Raw genomic sequence first — 24,576 nt, forward strand, 5'->3', positions numbered from 1 at the left:
CCACTGTGTTGTTTTTTTGTTAATTTTGCTAGATTGGGGGTTATATACAGTATGAAAGATGATTTTAATGTGTATATATATATATATATATATATATATATATATATATATATATATATATATATATATATACACATTTAAATCATCTTTCATACATTTATATCATGTTCCATATATATATGGAACATGATATAAATGCACTGATGTTTGGAATGATTTTGCCTTTACTTTTTGCAAAAACTCAGTAAAATGACCTGAACTTTAAAAGAATAATAGACAGTGACACTATAAATTATCATTATTTAAAGGATTGAGCAAACCTATAAAGGAATATATTTAATGAATGTTTAAATATGAGACATGATACAATGCACAGATGTTTGGGGTGATTTTGCCTTTACTTTTCGCAAAAACTGTACAGCAAAATGACATGGAAATTTAAGTCTCTAATAGACAGGGACACTTTAAATAAAAAAAATGTTTTATGAGTGTTTGAATATGGCGATTTAAATGCACTGATTTTTATGTTTCTTAAAAATTGTAGAGTAGTACGTTAGTCAAAGAAATTAGTCTTTCTTTGAAATAATAAAAAATAAAAAGTACATTCTGCTTTTTTGTCACTAATCTGTTTTCAGTTGGTCGATCAGCTCCTTTAGCAAACAGCTTCTGTATTTACACAATCATTTATATTGTAGGTTTATTGCTAAGAATAGCCTTTGTACATTAGTTCTGAATTCTTTATCCTATATTTATGAAATGCTGTATAATGCAATAAACAATCTATAGGGAATTTAAAGCAAAATCATATTTATTTACACAGCCCAAAACCACAAGCATATTAAAGTATTTTGAAAATTCATAAAGAGGAAGAAATACTCCACGGAAATTGCAGGAATGTTAAGAGGGAATCTTGATGTGCAGTAAGTGGTTCTTCTGGAAGCGAGGGAAGTTCATAGGGAAGGCTGTTTAAGACTCTGGTTTATGAGTAAACTTTGTCCTTCAGGCTGGGGACTAAAGGAGCCATTGAAGTAGACAAGTTTTCCCCGGACCATGGTAGCCTTTACCTCACCACACAAGGTCATGCCAAGATATGGAGTTAGCTGAAAAAAGAGTGAGAAAGAGTTAATAAAATTCAAACTTTTTATAAGTATACTAAAAAAAAAAAAGAATGGAAAAAATAAAAACCTCACTGACTTTATTTTTGTGATGTATATTTTCCTCTTTTACCTAGAACATAGCAGAAATACATGTGCATATAATCAGAAATATTTATTATATATTTAATATTAAATATATAATAAATATTAAATATATAATAAATATTATATATTTAATATTAAATATTTAATTGATATAAAATTCTTATTTGTGATAAGCTTTAGAACATTCTGACATTCTGGTCATTTTCAGGTGGGTATAAACAAAAAGGCAAAGCTCTGAGAGATATAAAACGCTCTTTCACTCACGGTGAATTCCTTCTCGGGATCCCAGATGACTAAGTCTGCATCGTGACCTGGCATGAGACTGCCTTTTTGGTTGTCAAGGCAACAAAGACGTGCAGGTTCTTTGCACAGGAGTTTTACTACATCAGAAAGAGCAAAGCCTCTCTTATGAGCTGAGGTCCAAAACAGAGGTAGATCTTGAAAACAAAATATATAACAGAGCTTTATGTCAGACAAATGGAGTGCAGGAGCATCAGAGACATTCTGACAGGGTGTTGAAAACTGGACACTCGCTATGTGGAAATACAACTGATAGTCACCAACACTAAACAACTAAAAGTTCTATTCATTTTCATTCAACTTATATTCAATTTAACACGTAGTAGAATAAAAGATTTTAATATTAAATAAAATATTTAAATTAAAATATGATCCTGCTCACAATTTAAAACATAAATACAAATCATTTGTTAAACCAGCTATTTTACATAATCTTTGTAGAATTTGGTCAAATATACTGTATATATGGAATTTTAAATGCTGAGGTATAAAAGCTTTTTTTCCATAATTGGGCCACAGCAATATTTAACAGGATTTGTTTCAAATCAACATTTTTAAATAAATATAGATCATAACCTGTTACAAAAATTCCTGTTGTCCTTAGGTAATCACTTTAACCTGATCTTTAAACATTAGCCCATGTGGCTGTCAATTATTCATTTACAGTCAACAGACCCTGTACCAACAATAAAGCACTTTCTGAATCTAACAGAACTTTGACCCAAATAACTTACCGAACTGCAGAGAAGAAATGCCACCCCATGCCTGGGTGAAATCCCCAGTGTCCAAGCTTTTCAGGTCAGGGGTACATGGAGAGTGATCAGATACGACCATGTCTATATCACCAGCTCGTAGTGCAGACCACAGCTTCTCCTGAGTAGACAGCAATAATTATAAAAAGATATTAAGCAATATATCAACAGATAATTTCAAATTGCTAAAATGCTCAATTAAAATTCTCATTCTTACCAGTAGTAAGAACCCCTACTAATAACTTTATAGTACATTGATACAGATAGAATTGCTGCATGTGAGAACTTTGCATCTAGGAATGATAACATATTAAAGGAAATAAACTTGTGATTTCAGTTGTAGTTATAGACACTACTGTTAGAGCTGCTGATAAACCGAACATAAATCAACAACTCTCAACCAATAAGATCTGAGAATTCAACAGTGATGTGGTATAAAATGTTTAAGGAACAAGTGTACTGAGATGATAAACGCTGAGGAACTGTTTCTTATCTAACCTGGTTGGCTTTGTCCCGAATAGGAGGACAGCACTTAAACTGTGTGGCACCTGATGGGATGTCCTCTGAGTTCAGATTGAGATAGTGGTGTGTTGTCTCCACTGTTAATGGCGCTCCAGCCTGTCGAGCTGCTCGGATTAGCTTCAGAGACTTGGCTGATGACAGGTGCACAATGTGGCATCGTACTCTGTAAACGAATAGTGTTAAAATAATATGATTTTATCGACTACATTTATATGAATGGACTAAATGGTGGTTGTTGGACTGACTGGTACTGCAGGCAGAGTTGAGTAACAGTCCGAATTGCCTCCAGCTCCATGACATCAGGTCTGGACATCAGAAATGTTGAGTACTCGCATGGATCTAAGAAGAATTTATCCATTCAATTTATATATACCAACAAAAATATATTTTATATATTTTTTCAAATGATATCTTTATGGCATTCGTACTAATAAAATATTTCTTACCTCCAACCCTTGCTGGAGGTGGATGGACCTCCTGCTCCGCATGAAACTTTATACAGCAGAAAACATCATCAGAATGGAATAATTGCACACTTCATTTCTTAATTGATTAGACTTTTAAATTATATAATAATATTTATTAAATAAATCGTGTTCATGATAATTATTTAATAATAATTTGTTATTTTTTCTTATTTTTCCTATTAAGCTCAAATGAATACAAAACTCTCATTATAAAGCATTCATTTAACAATATAATATATATTTATATATAATTACCGTATTTTCCAGACTATAAGCCGCTACTTTTTTCCCACGCTTCGAACCCCACGGCTTAAACAACGAAGCGGCCTATTTATGGATTTTTTCTGGTTTTTTTCCGGTTTCACAAACTTCAAGCCAAAAAACTGAGCACCAAAATATTAGACCAATAAAATTGCGAACAGGTTCAGGTGAACCAATGAAACTCTTTATATTAAATCAGATGCGCTCCCACTGAATCGGGCCGCACCACGTCATAAATATGGATCAGGTTCCTCTGATGTTTGACCTGCCGCTCACTCGGACTGTCTACAGGAAAGGAGAATCATTCGTCACGCTGAAAACAACCGGGCATGAAAAAACACACTTCACCTGTGTTCTGAGCTGCATGGAATCGGGAAAAAAGCTTCACCGATGGTGATTTTTAAACGCACGACGATGCCAAAAGAAAAACTCTCCAGAGAAATTGTTGTGAAAGGAAGGAGGAAGACAGTGAACAATGAGTTTCTTGGTAGGCTACTGTTTAGATACACGCCATTGTAACGCGTTGAGTCTGGGTCATGGGAGAGCTCGCTAACTCCAGTTGCAACAGAAATCACAGACTCAGGTTTCGAAAAATCTTGCTTTTTTTATTTGTCTTGGCAACAGCGTTACGGGTTAGTCAAAGATACTTAGAAATAAGCATGAGAAAATAATAAGGACATATTCCTCGGTCTTGCACACATGCAGTAATAGCGGAAAATGTGGCGGCAGGCTATTCCCAAAATGACGCTCTGCTCTTAAAGGAGCCACAAAATATTTCACCCGTTACACCGTGTAACAGACACTGTCTTTTGTTTAAGCCTGTGTAAAGTTTATTAGTTTTATAGCTTATAGACATGTGCGGCTTATTTATGTTCAAAATAAAAATCTTTGTAAAATTCAGGGCGGCTTATATTTGGGTGCGCTTAATAGTCCGGAAATTACGGTAATATATAAATACAATAATATTGAATTCGCCATGTCCTCAGAACTTGTTCTCCAGAAATCTAGGATAATTAATGAATGCATAGATCTGAGATAGAACTCTCAAGAGAAAAGGGTCACTGAAAAATAAGCTCATTGCTCACCAGTAAAACACTTTTTGTGCCCTGGAGTTGTTTCATTGCAGCATGCAGGTCCTTCACGCTTACACGAGGAAATTCATCAACTCCACTGTTGATAAGAAAGCACTTAAATCCAGCCACTCCTGCCTGCACCAGGGGCTTGAGCTCCAGCTGAAGGTACAGAGATATAGAGAGATACACAGACAGGACAAAATAACACATTTAATACAATTTCAGACACAAAACAAGTCAAGTATTGTTTACCTTCTGTTTAGTAACCTAGCAATGGATAGTTTGGTGAGCAAAGCCAATACTTTCCATTTGATACTGCTATCACTACATTTTTCATATTCATTAGAGAAACTGAGACAAGAACAAGTTCAATGTTTTAAATCGCACATCAATGAAACGGTTTAAGAATTGTATAATATGTAGATGGTCAGACAGCACCTGGTTTCCAGGGACAACGCCTCCCCAGAATGCTGTGTCCACAAAACACTGTCCGGTAACAGCTTGTAGCTTTTCATGGAAGTTCGCAAGGCTTGTGGTTGGTGGTATGCTGTTGCTATAGATGATGAGCCAAAGAGCATTCATTTAATTTACAAAAAGACATAGGAAAATTATTACATTAGACAATGCATTTTTTTTGTTTAATTTCCACATGTATTAATTTCCACATGTGGTGAAATATGTGTGTGCTTACAGCGGCATGTCTACGATAGTAGTCACTCCTCCTGCTGCTGCCGCTTGCGTTGCAGTCCAGTAGCCTTCCCAGGTGGTACGTCCAGGTTCATTAACATGAACATGACAGTCCACTAAACCTGGCATCACCAGATGGTCTCCCACGTCCAGCACCTACACACACGGCACATACCATACACTTATATAACATAAATAGTTGACTTTAACCTTATATCTTATGCAACATATTCTCATTCCAGGTGACAAACAATTTAAGATATGGGACAGGGACTAAAATCATTATTTTGTAAATTTTCTAAATAAATAAATGGAATAAAATAAAAATAAAATGTGCATGTTATAGCAATAGAACGTGTATAACAATAATAACATCAAAAAATGCACAGAACAAATATTATAAGAACAATAACATTATAATGCTAATCCTATGGGGTTTATCAACATGCATTTATTTTGGTTAAACATTAATGTTTGGTTTTTATGTAAGATAAATTTAATTAAGTGAGGAAGAAACATGGGAGGGCATGCTGTATAGCAAAAGCAAAACAAAAAAACATGTGGAGTTACTGTTACCACATTGAAGTGGATGATTTTTTACAGTAATTGTATACATTCGTAATTTTGTTTTTTTTTGTTCCCCAATGTGGGACAATTAAAGGTATATCTTATCTTAAGGTACATCGTTTTTGCTGATTGTGACAGGTACCTAGTGGGTTTGAACAAATATAGTTTCGGTTTGCTGCATCACGTAGGAACTCATAAAAATAGATAGTTATTTGTTTACCGGAAATAATGTATTTAATCGTGTTTATGTTTCTAATACGCTATTAAGTTCAACATAATTAAAAGTGTGGTGATCTCCTGATTTTCATTTGTATTCAATGCCTGGTGCATCATGTTGCAGTGTCCAACAGTAGTCAGCAAGCATTGATGGATTCCATTTGCCCTGATATCGATTTCCCTTTGTAGCAATGTCCTGGTGAAACCTTTCACAATGTTCGTCACTGATAGCAACGAGATTTGCAGGGAAGAATTCCAAGTGTAAGTGGAGGACATGAATCTTGAGTGAAATGTTGCACTTCATTGTTTTGTATACTTTGAGAAGTTTGTCTACCAACTAAATGTAATGTGGGGCTTTTCTGGGCCAACTAACAGATCTTCAAACCGCTGGTCACTCATATCATGACTGATCTGAGGGCTTACAAAATGCCATCTTTGATCTTGCCCTCAGTTATTCTTGGGAAAGACATTTTTGTTCATTGCTTTCATGAAATTCGTACATTTTATGTGAAAGTCCCAATTTTATGTGAAAAGGAGGCAAAAAATATTTGCCAGGTCAACAAGCGGTTTAGGCACCACATTTTCTGTCATAGAACTAACTTTTTACAGAGTGGCCAGCTCTGTCTAAAATACTGTTACTCTTTGGCATGACTGTTCCATTCACAGATAAAACAACAGTACTTTTATAGCCGAGCTACAGTCCCAGTAACAGAGAAACGAATTTCAGATCTCCACAGACATTCCAGTTGTACTTGCTGTACTGGATGTGCTCCAGCAACATTTCCATGTTCTCATAAATTTCTTTCATGTGTGCTGCATAGCCAACAGGTATTGATGGGTGAACGTTGCCACTGTGTAACACAACAGCTTTGAGGCTTAACATTGACGATTCAATAAAGAGACACCACTCTTGCAGATCATAGTCACAACCCAAAGCAGAGGACATTCCTTCGATGTCGACACAGAAACAGAGACTGTCAACTTGTGCAAAGAATTTGGTTATATCATCTTGGTGGCTTCGAAAAACAAAAACTTTTGTACCTGGTGACAGCAAACACCATTCCTGCAGTCTCGGCTTTTGCTTTTGACAGACCTAAATCTCTGACCAAATCGTTTAATTCTGACTGTGTTATAAGATGTGGATCCCCTTGAGGAGCACGGTATAAAATCCGGATCAATGCCACTACCAGTTCCCTGCATTGCAGTTTCTACATCTGGTTCATCTAAGGTCCATTTCTCTGGTGGTATCGGAATTGGAAGACTGTCATCATATGGCACGGGTCTCATTGCTGAAGGCAGATTAGGGTATTTAATTCACTTCTTGTTTTTGGCAGAGAAACCAGACACATTAGTCAAACAGAAGTAACAGTCTGTCACATGGTGTTTCTGTTTCCGCCATATCATCGGGACAGCAAATGGCATAGTCTTTCAAAGTGGTAAATGTGAGGCGCCCATTGCTTGTCTTGATCACCAATTTTACAGCTGAAGTACAGATGATATGTTTTTTTCACAAGAGCAGTCATTAAGCGTCTCTGATGAACAAGCGTATACTCGCCACAAATATAGCAGAAGACCGGCAACAATCGTCCTGTAAAACGTATAACATATAGTGCAGCTTCCTTAAACTGGGCCAACCTGTGCCTGTCCTTGTTCGAGGATTTATTGCCGGCCAACAACTATTTCCCTAACGGACTGACCGGTTCCGGGGATGAGGGCGAGGCGGACCACGAGGAGGCCATCCCGTCGTCCGGGGCCCCTCAGGTTCCCTCTGCCCTGCCTCAATTGGTACTGCTGGAGCTTTGTGAACGAGCTGCCGTGCGCCTCAGAGTCCATGTCTTGCCTCTAAGTCTTCTAAAAGTGAGGGTTTACATGAAGTGGTGATGCGCGCATGCACAGCTGCGCTGCGCCACTGGAGAGGCATAGAGTTTTACCTGCATGGGACCCCTCTCGGGGCGATCATGCTGCGGAAATGGGTGACAACAGATGGCTCCTTAGCAGAGTGGGGAGCCACACAGTAGGACAGATCATTGAATGGTGTGTGGCACTTCACTTAGCCCATATAAACTATTTGGAGCTCCTTACTGTGTGGAAGGCTCTAAATCATTTCCTGTCCCGCTTGCAGGAGCATCATGTGCTAGTACGCTGCGACAATACGACAGCTGTAGCACATATCAACCGTCATGGGGGAATGCGCTCCTCCAAGCTTCATGCTCTAGTTTACAGACTGTTGGTCGGGAGCAGACGGCATTTTCTGTCGTTACGGGTGACTCACGGCCCGGGCATTCTGAACAGGGACGCAGACCTTTTGTCGAGGGGGAACTCGCTCTACGGAGAGTGGGAGCTCCGCCCCTTAGATAGTGGGGCTTCTATTGGAGAGGTTTGGCCGGGCGGCCGTCGATCTCTACGCCTAGCATGAAAACGTCCACTGTCCTATGTTCTCCTTCTACAGGACGGGGTGAAAAGACCTGCTGGCCCAAGCGAACGGGGAGATTTACCATCCTCACCCAGACAGGGTGGCTCTCTGGTCCTGGCCCGTGAGAGGGCGAATTTAAACACTTTGGGGCTTCCCCCTCGTGTTATTGCCATTCAGAAGTGGCGTGTGTTCGAGGAGTGGTGCGAGAGGCACGTGATGGAGACCTGCTGTGGGTGAGTTGTTTCTGCTGTATCTCCATGCTAAAAGTAAAATAATATTATTTAATGTGACGTTATACACTATTTGAAAAATTTTGAACATCTTAGACATCGAGAGAGTGTGTTTTCGGTTCATATATGTGCAGTTTTTATATTTTTATTTTTAATTTCGAATCCTCAATTTGTGTCATTTTGCATGTGCTAAAGAAGTGATCTGTATTTCGGAATAGATGGCACTGTAGCATGCTTGACCCCTCCAGTTTGTCTCTTTTACTGCTGTGTGCAGGTAATTGTTTCTTGATCATATAGTGCTTAAGAAATTCTGCTTGCTCAATTGCACATTCTGTTTTGTAAAGTGGTTGTTTTGTGCTAACTGTGTTTCATAAAGCACGTAGCTCTTTTTTTTTTTTAAAAGAAAGAATGTCATGTTCTTTCCGTTCATTTCACGTGAATACATAGTTTCACAAAATCGATGATATCATTTGTGTATTGCTTTCTATCCAGCACACGTTTTTCCTAATTGATATTTAAACGCCTTATACGGTACCAAAGTAAAAAGTTTAAGAAGAGTGCGAACTAAATTGTAGAGAACTCAGTTTTATTGTCTTGAGAAGGTTGAAATATTTCAGACTGTTTTATTTTTGTCCGTTGTTTTTTTACGTTATAACACCATGATATGTCTACTGTTGTATTACGTACAGCAGAGCAATGGAGACCTGCTGTGGATCGAGCTATAGCATGATTGACCCCACCATTTCTTCTCTTACTGCTCTGTGTGCAAGCATCAAATAAATGTTAACATCATCCAAATCCAGAGTAAGAGTGCTGATGAAGGGTGAGACAAACCGGGTCAGAAAAAAGCAGAGGTCACATTTGGGTCCACATCCTTTTGAAAATGTGTTTAATACAGAAGTTGGGCCAAGCACATTAATAAACAATATATTTAGCATTATTTTACTTTTTTATATAAAAATATAAATGAATTAATTTTAAAAAGAAGTTAATGATTTACAATTGTTGGTTATACTCCACGTATATACAGTCAACTCTAAATGTACTTTTTGTCAGAAACCTGTAGTATCACATGTCTAACAGAGGGTGTCGCTTTTCCCCACATATAGTGTCAGCTCACCTTTCCAGCTTGTACACAGGCACCTGGATCAGACAGGATGTCATGAATCTTGCCTTCCTTAATGGTGATAAGTGCAGGTCGAATTTCGTCGCCAATCAACACCTTTAAGCTCCGTACAGCACTTACAGTGGCTCCTGCCTCCATTTTAGTTTATTTCCATTAACTGACGTGACCAGTTGCACCAGTTGAACCTAAGTTACAATAAAGTTGGTTACATTTAGATTTTAATAAGGATACCTTTAAGATTCAATACATACATATAAGTATAATAAATAGACTTACTTCAGAGTGGAAAAAAAAAGAGTGAAAGTGTGAAGTCAAAACCAATTTGATAATTGTCCCGGCGTGCAATCCCGCAGAAGCCAATTTTTCAGAAATGCAGGTTCTGCTTATCTATTTAAATAAAGGAAATGTCCTCAGTAGGGGACTGTGTAAAAAGTGCCTGATTTTGGATACTGTGTGACATTTTACCAAGATTCGAGGAGAAGATGGAGGAGTTCAGGTACCTGGGGTCAACAGTGCAAAGTAATGGAGTGTGTGTTAGAGAAGTGAAGACACGAGTGCAGGCAGGGTGGAGTGGGTGGAGAAGAGTGGCAGGAGTGATTTGTGATAGAAGGGTATCTGCGAGAGTGAAAGGGAAAGTTTATAGGACTGTGGTGAGACCTGCGATGTTGTATGGTTTAGGGACAGTGGCATTGAGTAAAAGACAGGAGGTGGAGCTGGAGGTAGCAGAGCTGAAGATGTTGAGGTGTTTGTTGGGAGTGACGAGGATGGACAGGATTAGAAACATGTTTATTAGAGGGACAGCGCATGTAGGACGCTTTGGGGACAAAAACAATACAACATTGCAGGTCTCACCACAGTCCTATAAACTTTCCCTTTCACTCTTGCAGATACTCTTCTATCACAAATCACTCCTGCCACTCTTCTCCACCCACTCCACCCTGCCTGCACTCTTTTTTTCACTTCTCTAACACACTCTTCATTACTTTGCACTGTTGAGAGATACCAGATACCTGAACACATCCACCTACACCACCTCTTCTCCCTGCTCCCGTGCCCTCCCTCTCATTTACATTTTAATCACAAATTAAAATGTCTTACTCCTCGAATCTTGGTAAAATTTCCCCTAACCCGGGCACTTTTTAGACAGTCCCCTACTGAGGACATTTGCTTTATTTAAATCAATAAGTAACCCTTACACTGTTGTAACTTTGCACTGTTGACCCCAGATACCTAAACTCATCCACCTTAGTTTAAGCCTCACTAGAAGTGCAATATTACACAAAGGAATTATAGAGATATGGCATCTAAAACTATTATTATTATTATTATTATTATTATTATTATTATTATTATTATTAATTTTAATCTATTTATATTGTTTATCTCCCATATCCCCTACCACTATAAACCTCAGAAATCTCAATTTCTGCATTTTATGTGTTTTTTGTAATATTGTACGTATAGTAAGTCTGACAAATCACTGTACTTAATCTAGAGCGTATACTTACAGTGCAATAGTTACATATTCTGCCGAGTAGACGTCCTATAATCTTGGCAGAATTTTACACCATCACCATATTTAGACGATCCCTTACTAACGCCATCACTATTATTATAACTGTAAAGAGATACCGTGCGTTTCCGAAGGTTTATTTTTATAATATGTGGTCAATAAATAGACATTTTGTCCTTTTTGGTCCTTTTTTTAAAAGAAAAAATAAATAAAGAAAACTTCAAAGTGCAGTGAATAGCCAATATGAAAAAATTTTATTATTTTATTAAAACTTACAAAAAGAGCGACAAATTACCAGCTAGTCAGAAACGAGGCTGACCCAAAGCCTGACCCCAGCTTCCTAACACCCTGGGATATGTGAAGAAATAATTTCACTGTGCTGTAATGTACAGTGTATGTGACAAATAAAAAGCATCTTCTTTTCAAAACAAATGTGACTGTTTCACAGTTTTATAATCACACAGTATTATTGATATAATTATTTATCTTCAGTAACAGCATCATCTAAGTCTAAAGTTTTTGTATTGTTTTGGATATATAAGTGTGGTTATAAGGTTGAAAGATTAATTTATGGCTAAGTCATATCTTCAGGGACAAGCCATGCCTGGGCTTAAATACTCTGACTGGAATGCATGATGCTAACAGTTTATACTGTACATGAACCAGCAATCACAACACATCACTGAATCACCACCATATTTAAATGTGTAATTAGCCACTAGAATGGCTAATTAGTTTCATGTGGCATGGGGTAAAGCACATGATCTGTATTTTGTAGAGTACTAAAATAACTATATATTTTTTAATTGATTATTTTAAACATTAGTTTGCATTTACGTTATATATATCACTTAAGTGTATCAATAAGTTTAAGTATTTGCCCTTGCATTAGAAAAGCTGCTTAGAATCTTTTTATAATGAATGAATCGGTTCATAATTAAAATGTTCATACCATGCACATTTTTGAACCAATCTTTTTAATTAAATTATTTTTCTTGTTTAAAACATTAGGTAGCATGTGTTGATGTTTTGCTACCTGTATGACTAGTTGATAAAATATTTATCAGTGACACAGATAATGAATAGTTCATATTCTATAAAGGTCGAAGGTGAATAAAGGCTGTTTTGTTTGTCTTGAGATTAGAGAAACGTGGGCCATCTCTTGCTTCATATCCTGCCATAAAGCATATATGAATCCATTAATTTGGGATGACGTTGTGTTCCATTAGATCAAATGGATTTTATTGCTTTGTTATTTTGATAAGGTTTTTTTTTCTGGGTTTATAGAGTTTATGATGTGACCTTTCTGTGTTTGTCACATTGCATGTATGACATGTAAACTAAAATTTCTATGAATAAATTTAGTGTCAAGTATTCTGAAGTCTCCTAAAATATTTTTGCACATGCATATATTTGTCAGATTTCCCCTAAAGTGTGTGCCCCTTTAAAAGCCATTTGATGCAGCAGAACCACAACAACTATTCTTTAGCTGTATAAATTATTCAGAGCTGTGCTCTACTAAGCTGAGTTGGAAAAGGGAAGGAGGGAGGAAGAGAAGGGAAGGGAAGGAAGGCGATAGAGAAGATATATCCAGACCTTGGTCAAATTATTGGAAATTCTATCCTTTTGCCCTTTCACCTTTAAATGCTTGTTCTATTGATCAGAACTATACAAGCGATAGGTACACTGGACCTAGTGTAATAACAATAGTGTTAGTTACGATGGATGATGTCAAGCCAAAGATGCCCTTCAGTAATTAAAAACCTGGCTGAATCACACACTGTGGATTGAAATCAGCCTATGCGTCATGTCTGCATTGGCAAAATAAGTCATTTAAGAGAGAAGAAGGGAGAGGGGTTTGAGAGCTTGTAGTGCTCAGTATCGCTGACCGATTGTGGTGTTGAAATGGTGTACTTCACCCTGAGCTTAAGTATTCCATAAAGAGTACATTAACCATGCCTAGTTTGCCCAGATAGCAGATTTGTCTTATAGGCCTAATGGAGTGAAGAAGGATTAAGAATATGGTCTGCGGTAGACAAACAAAAAAGGAAGAAGACCCAGCCAAGCGAAAGCAAAATAAAACTGCTTTGTGCTCCGCCAGTGTGTGTTAAAAAGGGAGGAGTGTGTAGACTGCATTATGTTTCAGCCTGTGTGAAACCTGAGTGGCATCTGCCTGATCCGCTGTGGTATATTCTGGATGTGGGCCTAGTCAGTTTGCCTCCACTGTCCTCTATTATGCCTGAACAAATCAAACAATAAAACCTCTGATGTATGAGGACTGATGTATTGTTATGTATACATTATACTGTATGTGTCATATTACACATGAATTATTCAGTCTTATTAGTAGTATGATTGCTTTGTTTGTATTTTTTATGTAGCTTATTAATCACATAATTAATATAGTATATTTTATTAGTTTAAAATAACAATTATGCAAACAACTGTACACATTATACAAATTGAAATGAGTTAAAAAGTAAATGTAAGAAATCAGGTAAAAATTTGTTAAAAGTTGTGTCCCTATTTAATGTAATATTTCACCTTCCACCTCTAAACACGAAGAAGCCGGAACAGCTGGCTGTTTGTGTTCTGGTGCTTAATTTAGCAGAATATATATTTATATAACAATGAACGATATTCATAGCAAGTGTTTAAATTCTCTGAGAATATGCAAATTTTTCCTTAATAAACATGCCTTCCTTTAGACTGAGTTAAAATTTTTAAAGCAGATTCACAATACATACAAGGAATTAGTGTAAGACCTTGATGCATATATTGAGAGGCGGAGTTTATGAGGAAGATTCATGATTTGTGAATAGAGACTAATCCTATGACAAGCCTTAACTGCGAAAACACCAGTGATGGAAAATGACTTTTAAATTCCTGTCTTTTTGTTTCTCTACTCTCTAATAAAATCCATCATATATCTATTAATATTTATATCTTTATATATACTAGTACTAACATAAACAAAGGTTTAAATTATTTATAAAAATACATAATACAATTATGCATTCTTTATATACGATACCAAATATTTGAATAGATGGTTTTGTCACAAATGTCTTTGCTTCTAGATTGAAATCTGTTGTCTCACTGTTAGTATTGAAGCTCATATATGGTGTAGGATGGATAACACTGTGTTATTGTGTGTGCCACATTCCCTGGGGATCCTAATCTCTCTCTCTCTCTCTCTCTCTCTCTCTCTCTCTCTCTCTCTTTCTCTCTTTCTGTCTGTTCACCAGCTCTTCTCCCTCCCCCTCCTTTCTGCTCCTCCTCCTCCTCCACCTCTCCTGCTCCCTCTCCCTCATCGTCCTCTTGCTCTCTCTCTCTGTCCGTCAGTGCTGCATTGATAGTGCTGCCTCCCTCAGTGATGATGTCACTGGCTCAGTCAGGCTCAGCATCACTGCTTTGAGCAGCCAGCAGAGCCATTTTGGCTTCTGCATTACAGACGTCAAGTCTTCTCCTTTAAAAAAACCTCCCGGATCAAGCAGGCCTCACTGGGGCATCCAAATACCCCTTTCCCCCCTCTCCCACGGACCTCCCTCTCCATCGGGGATTAAAGACACGGGCAGTATTCTTTGATTTGTCCCAGAACTAGACCTCTGGGAGTAAATCAACACATCTACAGTGTAGTATAGAGCTCAGGAGACAAATACAGCACTGTAAAGGTAAGAGCTTTTTATTTTATATTGTGATATTTCAGATAATGCAGTATTTTATGAGACTAGATATTCAAAGTGGAATTGCTCTCGGGTGCGGCTACTAAGAGGTCAGAGGAAAACAGGGTTTGTCTTGATAACGGCATAAAAAAGGTCTATAGGAGATCTGAACAACTACTGGCTCATATATGAGATCTGTGTGGGTTTGAGATCTTTAATAATGGAACATGTGATAAATGCATAGTCATCCATAGTGTGGGCAGGCCACTCGAAGACCAAAAATCTGTCAGTATTTGACGTCATAGGCGTTACACACTCCAGATGAGGCATGGGGTCAAATTACCGGATATGATCATTTAAGCTAATTGTATTATATAATAATATATTATATATAATATAATATATATATAATATAATTATAAATATTTGCTGTAGCACATGGATCATACATGTCATTTTATAGAAAAATACAGAACAGTTTAATGTTTGAGAAATATAATTGCCATAATCAAAAATGTCATCAATCAACACTGTCTGTATTGGTGTGTTCAAGTGAAGCAGCCATATAAATGCCTTTGCCTGTATGTACAAACACACACACACACACACACACACACACACACACACACACACACACACACACACACAAAATATTTGGACATTTGTTACATTTTCTAACATTAAGAAAAAGCTAAAAAAAAAAACGCTTATTTTTTTTTTCTTAGCACAATTATTGTGATGGTTAACAGTGACAACCTTCGGAGGCATGGTGATTTAGCCCTATCCAGCTCTCTGAAAAACAGCTGTTGCATAACCTTGCTGTGATCTTATAGGTATTCAATATTTGCTCCTACCTTCTAGTGATGGAGTGGTTCATCAGCTATGACTGATACATTTCCAGTGAAAGTGTGAGCCTGATTTTTCACATGGAAGCACCATTATTTGTCGATTAAACAAATATCGGCTGCAGAATGTAAATGTAAAAAAATGTAATTTGGCCATTATACTACTATTTTTAAAAACAGAACATCACAAAGAATCCTTTCATACCACAGCAATTGATCAGAATTCTGTTCCAAAGCATTAACACTGGAGACTACTTTTGTGGATGCTAAATAAAGCTCCTTTTAGAAAACTCACCATATCATCAGTTTTTCCTAAATCAGATTATGGGGAGTGTCCACCAAAGATGTCTGTGTAAAATAACTCTTAAACAATTCCAAAGAAACAATACTGAATTATATAATTTCCTATTACAATTAATTTAAACCTTTCAAATGAGAAAAATGTCAGACCAAATATCAGGTATAGAAACTTCTGAACCATTCTAACCAATCACAATTGAGAATTAATCACTGTGGTCTAAGAATTGTCATATATGTTTCTTTTTATATTTATAAGAAAGCTAATGTATTTATTATACTAAACCACCACTAGCCATACAATAAAAAAAGGGAGGATTTATAAAACAAAAGAACAATCATGACAGTACACATTGGGACTAGAATTACTACAAGAATACAAATAGTCATCAGCCTATGGTTCTAATAAGACATAAATTAATGATGACTTCTTGTAGAAAAACTCATTTGGCATTCGCAGATCGTGGCACAGCATGATATTGCTTTTGAGAGAAAATGGCAGCATCTTTAGTCAGCCAGCCCACACCAGACTGAACATTATCTTATTTAGATAAAGCTACAGGGAAGTAATTTTGCTGGAAACACTGCACATTATTTATTAGTTATGTGAATTTTTTTAACTGAAAATGTACTATAATACAAGACTTGTGATTTTTATTTTGCTTTGGCACTTAGGCTGCTTTGGATGCTGACTTCATGTCTAATGGTTACTGTGTGTGTACTGTATGTGTGTGTGTGTGTGTGTGTGTGTGTGTGTGTGTGTGTGTGTGTGATTGGGTCATTGTAACCCTAGGAAGCACCCTGACATTTAGTCACACCAGCAGTTCTTTTGTTGCTGCAGGACCCAGTGCCTACTTTAGAATAACTGTAGCTGACTCAATACTATTTCTACTGACTTTTTCTACTGACATCATACACACTCCGTCTGTAAAAAAAAATTCTACCAGATATTCTATATAATTCTTGCTATGGTAATTTGGAACTGAGATCGATTCCCATCCAACTTAAACCTATATAATTTAATTTGCAGTGGATTAAGAAGGTCTTCTCAGTCGATTGTCTTCTGCCATGTGAAAGAAATGTAAAAGATTCTTGGAAGGGAAAATGTTATTTTGAATTAATTGAAATCTTGACCATTGTGATTTCAATCTTAATCTGCTCACAACTTGGATGCATTTGTTTATTTTTTTTTATGATTTAAATGAAATAGTTTCAGTATTTTGAACATTGTCTTTATTCTACTGTTCATCTTTATTTGTTTGCTAATGTGAAAATCTAATGTTACCCACCAACAGGAGTGTATTTGTTGGTGCTGACAGTGGGAGCCATAAGGAGGCACAATGGCGGCCGCCTCGGTGAAGGTGGCGGTGCGGGTTCGCCCCTTCAACTCGCGGGAGATGAGCAAAGAGAGCAAGTGCATCATCCAGATGTCAGGAAACACCACAAGTGAGTATACAACTGTACCTGAGCCTTTATACATACTGTATTTTCAAAACTCTGAATATTGCTCCTAGGGTTTTCATTTGCTATGGTAGTTTGGTAGTTTTTAATTAGATATGTAGTTTATCTGGTCTAGGAGGATTTCACAAAAGCAACCAGCTTTTAATCAGTTCTTTTAATTAATTTATTAATGTACTAGTTTTGACAAATGTGCAGAAATATTACTAGATGGCAGCTGATTTTTTTTTTATTGAATGCAGGGTTACCAAGTTTGCAGTTTCCCTGCTATTTTTGATTAGCATTTTATTCTTTCACTATTTTATTTGTGGGAATTTTATAGACATTAGATTAATTATATTAATGTCAAGCAAGCTAAAAAGGTGCAGGAGGATTTTAAATATGCATACAGATGTTGAAAATGTATTCAGCTATGGGCGGAAATAAACATTTATTCAGTGATATGTTGGAAACAGAATAGCTTCATACTGCATGAGTTTCAGAGCTAAATATATTATATACAAAGTAAAAACATTTATTATTATTATTATTATTATTATTATTTAATTATTATTATTATTATTATTAAATATTATTATTATTATTATTATATCAGTATAAATCAAGTATGCCAATGAGTAAATCAATTCACTGCAACACAACATTAAGATGCATAGATTTCATGGAGTCTATGATTTGTATTGTATTTGCATTCTCATAGATTCAAAATTAACTACAACCAAGACGCATATATAGTAATATACTCATGCTTTGGTAAATTAGTTTAGCATTGCTTTGTCATTAATCTTTGCTCTAAACAGAACTAATCTTTCTCTAATGTTTTGAACAAGCATTTTCACTCTTCACATCATTACTGGGCTGTTCATGTTTTACTGAGTTGTTCTAGTCGTTCTTTGTTTGTGTATGTGTGTGTTAGGAAACCCAGGGCAGTTGAAAAGAAACAGACTGAAAAGGCAGATTTGATTTCTAGCCTGCAATGCCATTGGTCAATAATGGATGAGGTCTTGTAAAATATTTAAAGTTTAGCCTAACACCACTTCCACCATCAGCGGTAGCTCGAACAAAAAGCAATATTGCTGATGTACATCAATTCTCACAGTGCCTGCTCATGAAGTGTTAAGCGTCTGATAGAGTTTCCATGTCATGATGAATAAAAAGTCAAAAGAAACATCAGGAAACCTGTGATTGTCGTTCTGTAAGCTGGCACACACAATGATAGCCTGTTGTTTTAAGAATCAAATGATAGAGGATGTAATTATACACTGCAGTGCTGTAGCTGGTTTAGGAACAAGGTTAAATGAGAGAGGTGGATAGGATGGCAAGATGGCAATGTTCTGCAGGATAAGGTTAAAATTCCAGAAGGATACTAAATACAAATCAAAGATCAGTTTTATAGATTTATTTCAAACTGAATACTGCATCAGCAAATATTGGAATTCTATTAAAATTCAATGAGGAGGAGTTTTCTAGATTTCTCACTGCAGTGTAATCCTGGCTCAAAATCATGGCATAGATTTTAGATGCACTGCAACCCCTGACCAGAATCAAGAACTTGACCGGATATGGTAATTAATTCATTCATTGTGGCAGCATAAAAATAAAAGAATCATTAAATCGTTAAAGAATCATAGAACAGTTGTTTATGAACCCAAATAATGCTTTCTGAAATCCAAAAAGTCTTGCTCTTCTGTTCTTCAGTTATGAGTTTTGGCACTGCTTATTTGCATGGAGAAATCATTAATGCGGACATCCGTTTCTAAGCAGTTAACAGAGCAAGTGGGTTAAGTGGCGGATCTGTGTGCAGGTCATTTTCTCTTGCCGCATTAAGATTCAGAATCAGTAGCATGGAAAGAAAATGGGTGATGTCATGAATGAACTTGTCCACTCTGCTGGCTGGAATGAGGCCAGTCCTATCGTCGGGGTATAAATGACTGGTTGTTAATGGGAGTCTGGGCTCAGAGAATCCCTTTTGTGCCCTGCTTTGTCTGCTCTGTCGCCTGGAGATGGGTCAATAGCTGGGTTTCCACAAGGCTGTAGAATGCACAGAGCTAAGTGATTGGCAGCTCTGGATGCTTTGAGGCAGCTTGCTATGATGGCAAGCCTGATTAGGCTCTTCTCACAGCACTCTATCCAGCTGAGAAAAGAGTTCAGGTTTTTGGAAAGAATCTCAATCTGCAGTGTGTGAAGAGATCAGCTTTTCACATAGAAGATTTCTAATGTTAAAAAATAAACTTTGTTACATGCTTTAAAATATCTTGTTTAAATAATCGCAATTATAACATTTTGTAAAATATACTGTGCACTTGTACACTCTGTGCTGAATATAACATGAATGCAAGCAGGCTTTTGGGCTTTATATTTTGCATTTAGGGTGATCTACTTTTGTGCACTGCTGCTATAATGGGAGGCAAAAATCACTAAATGTACGTTACATTTTGATAAAGCTATTGTGACGCTGAAACAGTCTTACCCACATTTGTCTTTGTAGGTGTAGTCTGCCATTTTAGTGGGGTTGTGCTGCCACACCCCTTTTTGTTTCTAGTGACAGGGGTGGGGAATGTGGGAGCTGATCTCAAGGGAGATTGCTAAACTGAATCAACAACAATTACAAGGCATGGGTTCTAAAAAAAATATTTAAGGGTCAGTTCTATCTATCTATCTATCTATCTATCTATCTATCTATCTATCTATCTATCTATCTATCTATCTATCTATCTATCTATCTATCTATCTATCTATCTATCTATCTATCTATCTATCTATCTATCGTTTCACTTTAGACAGTAATAAATGAAACAAGGTTTTTTTTATAAATCTAGATTTCTACAAACAAAAAAGTGTGTCCAGAAACTTGTGTGTGTGTGTGTGTGTGTGTGTGTGTGTGTGTGTGTGTGTGAGAGAGAGAGAGAGACATTTTCTTGTGCAAACATGTTTTATATAAAGAGAGTTTTTAAACTTTACAGGCAAACCATAAGGGTACCCTTACTCCATGGAAACTATTGCAAAAAAGTGTTACACTTGTGGTCTAGTAACAGGCTATTTTTGAACACAATTTATGCATTTACTTCATGTACTGAGAAACAACATGTTTTTCTAACATTTAGTGGACTAGCAAATACAATTTTATGCTTTACATTTTAAAGTATAAGTAAATGTTTCCAAAAAATAAAAATAAAAACAGCTGCTTTGCAAGCAAATTATTTACATTAATGCAATTTGGCAGATGCCCTCAGGGGCCCAGAAGTGGCATTTTGGCAATTCCAAAAAAGTTGGGGAAAATGTAAATTTAAAAAAGAATGCAATAATTTGCTAATCTCATAAACCCAAATTGTATTCACAGGAAAACATAAACATATCATATGTTTAAAATTAAGAATTACCATTTTAAAAATAGTATCTTAAAGAGGCAGAATCTCTCAAAAGTAAAGATGGGCAGAGGTTTTCCTATCTGCAAATAACTGCCTCTACAAAATAATGCTCTTCATAAAATTGCAAATACTTTCAATCTCATCTACAGTACATAATATCATCAAAAGATTCTGAGAATCTGGAGAGTCTCTGTGCACAATGGAAAATTATGAAAATATTGAATTCTCAAGACCTTTGGCCTTTCAGGTGGCAATGCATTGAAAACAGGCATGATTCTACAGTCAAAATCACTATATGGGTTTAAAAACACCTCACCCTGTTATCCACAAAAGCAGGTTGAAGCTCTTCCATGCAAAGAAGAAGCCATATGTGAACAGGATTCAGAAACACTTCTTGTCAAAGCCCAGAATATGGACTGAGGCAAAGTGGAAAACTGTTCTGTTGTCAGACGAATGGAAATTTTTCATAATTTTCTGGAAACCATGGACACCATGTCCTCCTAAATAAAAAAGAGAGGGACAATTTGGCTTTTTATTAGCTCTCAATTTTGAAGTCTGTATCTCTGATGGAACAGGTGTGCATTAGTACCTATAGAATAGCAATAGCATATGCTGCCATCCAGATGACGTACCTTTTATGGAAGTCCATGCATATTTCAGCAAGACGATGCTAAACCACATTAACCACAATGCATCTATTACAACAGCAAGGCTTTATAATAAGAGAGTCTGGGTGCTGAACTGGCCTGCCTGCAGTCTCTTTCACCAGTTGAAAACATTTTGCACTTGAAACGAAAATGAAAATAAAGAAAACCCTGGACTGTTGAGAATAAGATCATTTGTGTATCAGACACAAATGAAACATTCTCCTATGTTCCCAGATTTATACAGACTGTTGTTAAAAGGATGCTACACAGTGGTAAACTTGACCTTGTCAAACTTTTTTTTAGATGTGTTGATTTTAGATGCCTTAGTGTTTAATTGGTTAAAGGCCCAATGCCAAGCTGCCACTGCGGAGCCTTTGTGCAAGGAAATGCCTGGAATTGCTGGATTTATTGCTTTTGTTTTATTGCTGTTCTTATAATATATTAAGACAAACTTTTACATCTTACCAGAGCACAAAATGAAATGTGTGCAAATAAAGGACCGGGTGACCATAACACACACTGCTGCCTGCTTTAATTGTACACCCCTCCTGCACACACTCACTTGTCAGCAGGCACTACTTCTGCTTGTGTGCATCAAAGGTAATTAAAAATGTCCTGCTTATTATGCCTGGGTGCGCAGAAGGTAGAGAGCTCCAATAATAGCAGGTAAGGACGTTGAAGGAGCTCAATGAAGCAATAGAAGGATGAAGGAAAGAAAAGAGAAAAAGAAGAGAGCAATAGAGTCAATAATAAAAGAGTGAACAAGTTCTCTAACTAGGTATCTATAAGAAAACTGGATTGACTTGACAACCCCATTTGTATTGCAATAAAAACAAAGCAGGACTAGGAGATGAACTCGAAAGCAAACACTACTGTCTATGAAAAATTTAGGCATGATTCTCACTCCACATCCTTAATGTGGTATGGCTTCATTGGCTGCTTGGTAGAGGCCCAACCCTTCAGAGTTTCCAGAAGGAAGGCACAAGTCACTCGGCTCCTAGCAACAGCCCCAAGGTAGACAGGGCCAGGCAATACAATGAATTCTGTTTGCATATTCATCAGCAGCATAATCACAAATATTCAAAAATAGCTGACAGTTAGATAAATCCAGTGTGCATTTTTGGTGATTGTATGTCATTGGAGGTTTGGTTGTGTTTTTGGTTGTGATAGTGTTTACTTTCTTTGATCTGTATGTTCAGTCTGCTATGTCTGTTTCTCAAAGTTATTGAAACAATGAATAGGTCATATGCATAAGAAAGGAATCATAGGAGGAATGAGACTCAAATGGCAGAATCTGTCCTTAGCATTTAATTGTGGGATTTTTTTTATTATGTTCATGGCAAATGCAATATGTGCATGGCATAAATGTGGACATAGACACAAACTGCCAGGAGCATTTCTATTTTAGGAAAGGAATTATATTAATTATTTCACTTCAGATTCTCAAGAGAAGTCAGCCATTTTAGAGTAGGACATGTAAGGTATGTTATGTAAGGTAGTCTATATAGTATTTTTTTTTATGTATGTGCTATATTTGGTCAATGACATGCTTTGATCTAGGATTCGTCTGATTAGAGTGATTTTGCTCATGTGATTTTGGTCATTTTACAACCTCTTGGATGGATTCATTGTTAAAAATTAGTTAACAACATAATCCAAAAGCAAACAAAAAGCAGGAGTGATACTTTACATTGAACAGAGTTTTATAAATATGAGTTTAATTGAGAAAAAGTATGTATCATTTATAATCAGGGAATGGTAACCATGAATAATGGTCTTGTAATATATCAGGTGACATGAACTGTAGTTGCATAGCTGGCTAAGGATTGTGTTATTGACTGGTGCAAGTCATTAGATGATTTGTTGAGAATCCAAGGAAACAGGTGTTTCCAGTAAGCAAATCTCTGGAGTACAGATCACTTACAACGTGATGAATTACATGATAACATAATCTTTCTGTAACACAGTAAATATCTGTACTTATAAACGATATACACTAGAAGTATATTGGTATTAAAATATTAGGCTTGTTCTGTGTGTCATTAATCTGATCCTCAAATTTTAGTACACACAGATTGCTTAAAGTTTCTTTTTATTAGCTTGAATATAATCAGGAATAAAAAGCATCAGTTACAGTTTTATTTATCAAAAGCAGAAAACTGGGATCTCTTTGCACTGCAGAGTTTTCTACACTCACATCACTCACAACAATTATCCATGGCTAATTAAACATCATGTGCCTTAATCTAATGTATTTATAGATATTATACTATGCTGTGTTTACCCGGACACATGGGCCTTGAATTATATTTGTATGATTCCATACTGATTTGTAACAATGCTTTTTTCATTGAGATGCAGAGAATGAGGAGAAAGAAAGAGAAGGTTAATTGCTAAAGCTTTAATCAGTTAATCTATTTTTATAAATAATAAATTCTTTAAAAAATTCTCCTTAACCCAGAGAACCTTTTAGCACAAAGTAGTGTTCAAGTCTTTTTTTAGAGATATTGAAAGTTTTAATACTGCCAATCCCACAAGCACCTGTGGTTGGGAACTGACCAAGCTAAATTGCCTTTGCTGTCTGGGTAGGAGGGGTGACATTTGCTCCCTGCCCTGTCAATTACAGCAACACTAGCCATTTGAGGGCAGCTCATGTGAAGGAGAGTATATAGCACTTTTATATGAATGTCTAATGATGCCTTCTGAGATAGCAGTTACAAAAATATATGCTGTAGTTGGCTTCTTGCAGTAGTATCTGTCTTGAAAGGAAGTACTGTATGTGTTAGAAGTATTTGTGGAAAACTGGAATATTTCTCATGCATGAGATGGTTGTTTTGTGATATATTGATATTTTAGATTCTAAGTTCTTCTCTCAGAATGAGAGGTAAGTACACTTCAAGGCTCTTCCCTGTTCTGGCACCGAGGTGGTGGAATGAACTTCCCCTAGATGTCCATACAGCAGAGTCC

At 36.5% G+C, this 24,576-nt stretch overlaps 2 protein-coding genes across 16 annotated transcripts in view; one reads left to right on the plus strand and one right to left on the minus strand.

The window, feature by feature from the left end:
- Window positions 1-388: 388 nt before the first annotated feature.
- Window positions 389-10,193, minus strand: zgc:103559 (Allantoinase, mitochondrial). Its single transcript, XM_046864899.1, has 12 exons — window positions 10,093-10,193; window positions 9,811-10,001; window positions 5,269-5,420; window positions 5,016-5,130; window positions 4,590-4,736; window positions 3,223-3,268; window positions 3,022-3,115; window positions 2,753-2,939; window positions 2,237-2,375; window positions 1,467-1,639; window positions 1,195-1,227; window positions 389-1,100 (listed from the first exon to the last, which is right to left on the minus strand). The coding sequence occupies exons 2-12, from the start codon at window positions 9,952-9,954 to the stop codon at window positions 951-953; spliced, it is 1,380 nt and encodes a 459-aa protein (XP_046720855.1). The 5' UTR covers window positions 9,955-10,001; window positions 10,093-10,193; the 3' UTR covers window positions 389-950.
- A 4,478-nt stretch (window positions 10,194-14,671) lies between these two features.
- The window catches only part of kif1aa (kinesin family member 1Aa), a 56,510-nt gene continuing 46,605 nt past the window's right edge, over window positions 14,672-24,576 (plus strand). For 6 of the 15 annotated variants that reach the window (XM_046845667.1, XM_046845687.1, XM_046845679.1 and 3 more), the window contains exons 1-2: window positions 14,672-15,003; window positions 17,432-17,582. In XM_046845667.1, coding sequence (XP_046701623.1) covers window positions 17,477-17,582 — 106 coding nt within the window. In that variant the 5' untranslated portion in view covers window positions 14,672-15,003; window positions 17,432-17,476. The remainder of the gene's footprint in view (window positions 15,004-17,431; window positions 17,583-24,576) is intronic. The other 9 variants (XM_046845741.1, XM_046845750.1, XM_046845758.1 and 6 more) reach the window with 2 other exon arrangements.

This window comes from Silurus meridionalis, chromosome 1 (genome assembly GCF_014805685.1).
Source record: "Silurus meridionalis isolate SWU-2019-XX chromosome 1, ASM1480568v1, whole genome shotgun sequence".
NCBI classification, from domain to species: domain Eukaryota; kingdom Metazoa; phylum Chordata; class Actinopteri; order Siluriformes; family Siluridae; genus Silurus; species Silurus meridionalis.